General features: G+C 52.5%; 1 protein-coding gene across 1 annotated transcript; it reads right to left on the bottom strand.

The window, feature by feature from the left end:
• Positions 1–4,084: 4,084 nt before the first annotated feature.
• On the bottom strand, positions 4,085–4,958 carry BO70DRAFT_87327 (UvrD-helicase-domain-containing protein). The gene has a single exon (XM_025548803.1). It carries the CDS (start codon positions 4,726–4,728, stop codon positions 4,189–4,191), a length of 540 nt encoding a protein of 179 aa, XP_025403627.1. The 5' UTR covers positions 4,729–4,958; the 3' UTR covers positions 4,085–4,188.
• Positions 4,959–6,104: the final 1,146 nt, after the last annotated feature.

Here is a 6,104-nt window from a genome sequence, read left to right as displayed (position 1 = left end):
ACTCCCAATAATGATACTAGTTCTAGTAGGTAGTTATCCACCTGTAACTTTCCCTAGACTCCTACCTAGTCGCAATAGCTAGATACCCCATCCATCCCCAGACCAACAATTGGGAACCCAGCAACGGTTGAAGAGAGCTAACAGCTACCTAGCTAATTAATTAGATACCTACCCCATCTGCAGTGTACCGGTTCATACCCAGATAGTAGTAGCATCTACTCACTCCGTCCCGTAGATATACTTAGATAATAGCTCCGTAGCTCGAGCTTATCCCCATTCTGATTCCCCAGACCATTTCCCAGTACGGCTACGGTCTACCCCTAGGTACGGAGTACCTACTGGATACCTATCTAGTAGCATAGCATACGGAGTAGATACCCCCATCCACTAAGGTAGGTAGATATCCAGTAACTACAAACAGCGTAGTATATCCTAGGTAATAATATGGAGTATTCCTCCCCCCCCCCCCTTCCTCCCCAATTCCAGTTCACTTCAGTTACCCGTGCCGGTACGGAGCTAGGGCATATCCAGTAAGATACGATACTAGATGGACCGACCATATCAGATGATCCTGGTACTGGTACTGACTACTAGCACATTCCCCTTCTCTTCCCTTCCATCCCCTTTCTAGGTAACTAGGATCGTAAGCCGTATCTCACCGCCAGAATCTCGGAATGGACGGATACTAGTAAGTAGATTACCTTCCTCCCGGGTCTCATTGCATCGTACGTACTTTTCCCTCCACCGCTAGATGGATGGATGGCCACGGGGCCGGGTCTGGGGCCGGGGCCAGGGCTACTGTCCGATCAGGTACATTAGATACTATACCTACCTGGTCTTGAGGACGGAGGACATCCGTCTGTCTGTCTGTCTGTCTGTCTGTCCGTCAGACACACCACCTACCTAAGGTATCTATCTACCAGTGTCTAGTCACCCAGTCAGTCAGTCATAGGTACTGACTGACTGGTACTCCGCACCGCATGTATCTGTATGGTCGGCAGCACTGGCACTTGCCAGCTGTACCTGCAGGACCACTACCACCACCGCCAATAAGATAGATGGCTTACATAAGGACTGAGTCAGGTGATGCCTGTTCGGGACTAGTGGGGGATTGTCCTAAGGGTGAGGCTAGGCTGGGTTGGGTTAGGGCGGGCGGGCTGGCTGGCTGGCTGGTGACGGGGATGCCGGGGGGGGGGGGGGGGGGGCCAAGGGAGAGAAAGTGAGGCGGACGAGGGTGGGTGGATGGGAAGTGAGGGTGATGGTGGTGGATTGGGGTGAGGATGGTGATGATGGGGTGGCTGAGGATGCAGGGTCGCTACTACATCACTTGTAGGTCATTAAGGGGGGTGTGATTATGATGAAGCTGGATGAGGGTGGACTGCAGTACCAGGGCTAATGAATGGGGTTTGGTGGTTAGTGTGTCTGGATTTGGGTGAATGCGCATTGTGAAGGTACCGAGTGGGAATTATGATACTACAGCTTTGCATTTATGTAGACTGTGGACCGGAGTGGCATTTCAAGCTGTAGTCGCTGTTTGTCTTCATAGATATCATATAGAATCATAGTACCCTGTATAACTTGCAATACTCCGGTGTGCTTCTTCACGGTATATACCCTGCAAACCGAACGCCATGCACACACACACACACTGACAACCGACATTGACTTATGACGGCCTCCCATTCTTCTCCCTTTGCATGCGCTCCTGCCATCCGTTCATGCTGACTCGGACCCCTAGCGTCCGTCGCGTCGTTGCCGGCCCTGCCTGCATCATCGACATGGTAGTAGAGTGAAACGTGGCGACGGGTCTGGCTCGCCCGACAGTCGAGCCCGGAAAGCTTTTAACACCGCCATCTCCCCCAGTCTCGCCTTTGTCCTCAACAATCGCCTTCTGTTCCTGGGTACGCTGCGAGAGTGGTTTCGCTCCTCCCGTGGGCTTCGGGGGTGCCGCCAACCAGGTGTAGCGGTTTGGGTCGGACGGTTCGAGAGCCGGCCGAGGCGGTTGCAGCTTCGGCGCTTGCGGTCGATACGCCGAATAATTCGCTGGAAGCACGCTTCTGAACCCGGAGCTCGACGATCCGTTCGGACGCGTTTGCCCTACGGCGTCTGTCCGGCTGCCCTGGGCCTGCTGGCGCCCAATCGTGCCTGATTCGCTGCTCTTCTGTCCGGACGGCTGCCCAAAAAACCCGGCGATTGTTTTCTGCGAAAGCCCGTTCGACTTGCGACCTGTGATGCTGGCTGCAATGGCGTTGGGTTTGTTCTCGGTGGGTTTGGTTGCTGGCTTTGGCTCAGGAGCTGGGTCGTTGGTCGCTATGTACTGGCGGGCCGTCGAGAATCCGAGCGAAAGGGTTGTGGGCGCGCTATAGTTGGTACTGTTCGTGGTCTGTGGTGTCCAGGACATGTATGTTGTCGTCATGGCCTCCGACTGCGCCTGGCTAACTCGCTGTCTTTTGGGATTAGGCTCGCCGTTCATGTCTCGACTGCCGTCCCACCGAATGATTGCGTCGGGCGCCTCCGAGCCATCCTCAGTCCACTGGTCGTCGAACTGGATAACGCAGTTGGCTCGTCCCTCGATTATAGTGGTGGAATCGGGCCTTGGTCGGCCTAGGATATCCGCAATACCATGGACAACTCTCTCATAGAATCGGGGCCCGAGGGTACGGAATCTTTGCTCGACTACCTTGTCTGGGAGAAAGCAGGACAGACTCGTCTGTTCACCCTCGCTGGATTGTCGAAGGGGGTAGCTCAGGTACAGCAAGGCTTGTGCTCTGGTCATGGCCACATAGAGCAGTCTTCGCTCCTCGTCTGAGTCCTCTGCCCGCGAGTGAGGTATTATACCGTTGTATACGGCGGGCACGAACACCACTGGCCACTCAAGACCTTTGGCTGCATGGATGGTGGAAATGGTGACCTTTTCATCTGATTGTTCCTCCTCTCCCTGCTGCGGAAGAACCTCCGTAGACAGCGCCACATTCGCCAGGAAGCGAGACAGCGCTTCCTCCCCGGGGTGAGCTTGCTGCTGCTCGAGGCCATCTATCTCGGGGAGATTTTCCTCATTTTGGTCTTCGTCTTCCGAGTCAAGTGTGTCATCGGCTTGACTCAGGAGCTCTTCCACGTTGGCCCATCGATTTTCCTCATTGGATCCATGCACTGACTTAAGATACTCGCGGAAGGAGAGCTTCTTGATCAAAAAGTCGAGGAGCTTTCTCGGCGATGAACTGTCAGTGCATTCACGTAGCTTCTGCCTGGCTGACTCAAGGAGGCCAACTAAAGTGCAGAGTCCATGGTCGGCGGGCTTTGACAGAGGCTTCGCGGTTGAACTGCGACCTTGAGCCACGTCCTTGATGAAATCCCAGAGGGGCTTCTTTGCTTTCTCTGCGCCATTCTTCAATAAGTTGACAGACTCATCCCCGATCTTCCTGGATGGTACGTTGATGATACGCAGGAGAGCATCGCTATTCCCCGGCTGGCTAATGACTCGGAGGTAATCCAGAAGCAGTTTGATCTCGACTCTGTCAAAGAACCTCAGGCCCCCAACCATCCGGTATGGAATGCCGTGTTTTCCCATTTGGGCTTCTATCTGTCGCGAGAGAGCGGCCGATCTGAGCAGGATAGCAAAGTCCGAATAGTTCAGGAGCTTCCCAGTCATAGCGATGGACCTCTTTATCTCGAGGACGATCCACAAAGCTTCTGACGCTGAGCTCGGCAGTTTCCGCAGCACAGGCATGGTCCCCACGCTATGTGTTGGCTGCAACTTCTTCGCCGGTCGGGACACATCTTGTTCGATGACGTCTTGTGCTGAGTTCAGGATACAGCCAGACGAGCGGTAATTGTCCTCCAGCAATACAATGGATGTATCCGTGTACAGCTGCTGCATACGCTCCAGGTTCTTGATTTCCGCGGATCGAAAGCCGTAGATGCTTTGGTCTGGATCTCCCACGATGGTGATGCGGCGGTGCTGGGACGCAAAAAGATTCATCAACTGGTACTGGATATGGTTCGTATCTTGGAATTCGTCGACCAGAACCGCCTGGACGTTAGAGACACACTCCGGGTGTTTTCGGAGCAGCTCCGTGCATCGCACAAGTAGATCATCGTAGTCCAGTAGATTCGAAGCCTCCAGATTTTCCTGGTATTCGCGATAAACCTGGACAAACTCTCTCTGCTCGAGCACCTTCGAGTTCTTACTCAACTTCGCAGCCACCTCGTCTGGACTAACACCATGCGCTTTCTGGTGAGATATGCGTGACCGAGCTGCGTTGGGCTGGATTCCGACCTGCAGTCGCTTAACGATCCTCTGCAGAAATCAGCAACGGCTACTCTCCCGCAGACCGATCGAACCAAAACCAAGATGCGTACCTTGATAATAGCCAGACTATCCCCCGAATCCGCAATACCAAACCCCTTCTTCAGCCCGATCAAATAGCCATATGTCACCAGATACCGCCGACAAATCGAATGGAACGTCCCCAGGACTAGTTTCCTTTGCAAGTCATCGCCAATCAGCTTCGCCAGCCGCTCTCGCATCTCGCGACTGGCTTTGATGGTGAACGTGCAGCAGATGACATCTTGTGGTCGGTAGCCATGGTGGGAGAGGAGATACGCGACGCGTGCCGTCAGGGTCTTGGTCTTTCCCGAGCCCGGGGGGGCGAGGACCTGAAGGACGGGGGATGGGGAGGCTACCGCAGCCGTCTGGGCGCTGTTGAGGCCCTCTAGGATAGGATCCATCGCTGGAACCCCATGGGGTGGTGGGTGGTGATGTCGAACGTGTTCTGCAGGCTGCGGTCGAGGGATTCGGGGAGACGCGGCCGATGCGCGGTGTCATGTGACCGGTGCATGTCACATTTCTGGCGTACTAACGGACAGTAGACTGTTATTCTGCAACTATTATGCCTTCGGTATGGTTTGAAGGGAGAGGCTGATGGGGGTTCATTTTTTGTTGGGCATACACTTTCAATAAGCAGAGGGTCTTTCTGGTATAGTATATAAGTGCATATTCCCAGAAACTATATATAATGATACCATGTATGATGTTTACCACACTGGTGCCAATCTCTTGAGGGAACGATACCGCTAAGTGGTCATAAAATCGCTATATCATTATATCAAATACTCAACAGCAAATCCACTGAAGTTCCTGATACGATATGTTATTACAATTAAAAAGGCTGCAGGTAAGAGTTATAGACCTCATGAGGTCCATCTCCGAACACTGCAGCAAAAAGTAAACTGGATTTATTAGGCATCGAGTAATTTACGATTAAGAGGGCTTCTTGAAAGACTTGTATGAACTCCCCTCAAGAGATCCTGGATTTTTGAAGAATAATATGTCAAGTGTTGTTGAATTTCCAATCTACAAATCCGCACGGACCAGGCGCTCTTCCGCGGGGTCGTTTCCCTCCCCCGCCTCCGCCTTGACAGCTTTCACTTCCACCCCAGACTTCACTCCCTCACACTTTTGATGAAAGTATGTTCTCCTCCAGTCTGATAAAACATAAGAACCAAAGCTCCAACTGCTACCTCTAGCTAGTCGACACAAAGATGACATTATTCGGACTAGAAGAAAATAGCAGTTCCACCTCTGCTAGCCGCGCTTCCTGCGCGCATGATATTGCAGCCAAACCTCAAAGAGCAGCCTGAGAGACTAATATACTAACAGTATACTGGTCATCCAATTGGATACTGACTCACAGAGCATACATCCGCCACCAACACGGTCAAAGCAATGTCATCCATGTCGAAAGCGCATAATGGTCAGAAGTGTATCGATACATGGACACCTTTCACAGAGGGCACATAACATCATGCCATATCTACTTATCTACACCGACAAACGGCCCAGATAGTGACCCTAAGAAGTCATCTGTGGCGAGAGTGGTTCCTCTCGATCTGTTGCCAGGCGATATTTTGATCGCAACCATGTCGGGTAACCGCGATCTGCTGAAGCAATGTAATGCGGCATCAACGGTTCAGGAGCAGGATTCAGCATGCAGACATCGCATGATTACTGCCATGAGGTGGATGGATTTCGTACATTGTGTATCACTTCGTGTGCACAGGTGTAGTAGGTAGGATACTACCGTCATGTACAGACGTATACATGC

Source organism: Aspergillus heteromorphus, assembly GCF_003184545.1.
Source record: "Aspergillus heteromorphus CBS 117.55 chromosome Unknown BO70scaffold_2, whole genome shotgun sequence".
NCBI lineage: Eukaryota > Fungi > Ascomycota > Eurotiomycetes > Eurotiales > Aspergillaceae > Aspergillus > Aspergillus heteromorphus.
The sequence above is the reverse complement of the archived record's forward strand: the minus strand, read 5'-3'. Positions and strand labels throughout refer to the sequence as shown.

Excerpts from the sequence above, each read along its gene's own strand:
- BO70DRAFT_87327 (XM_025548803.1), bottom strand. The coding sequence starts at position 4,728 with ATGGATCCTATCCTAGAGGGCCTCAACAGCGCCCAGACGGCTGCGGTA.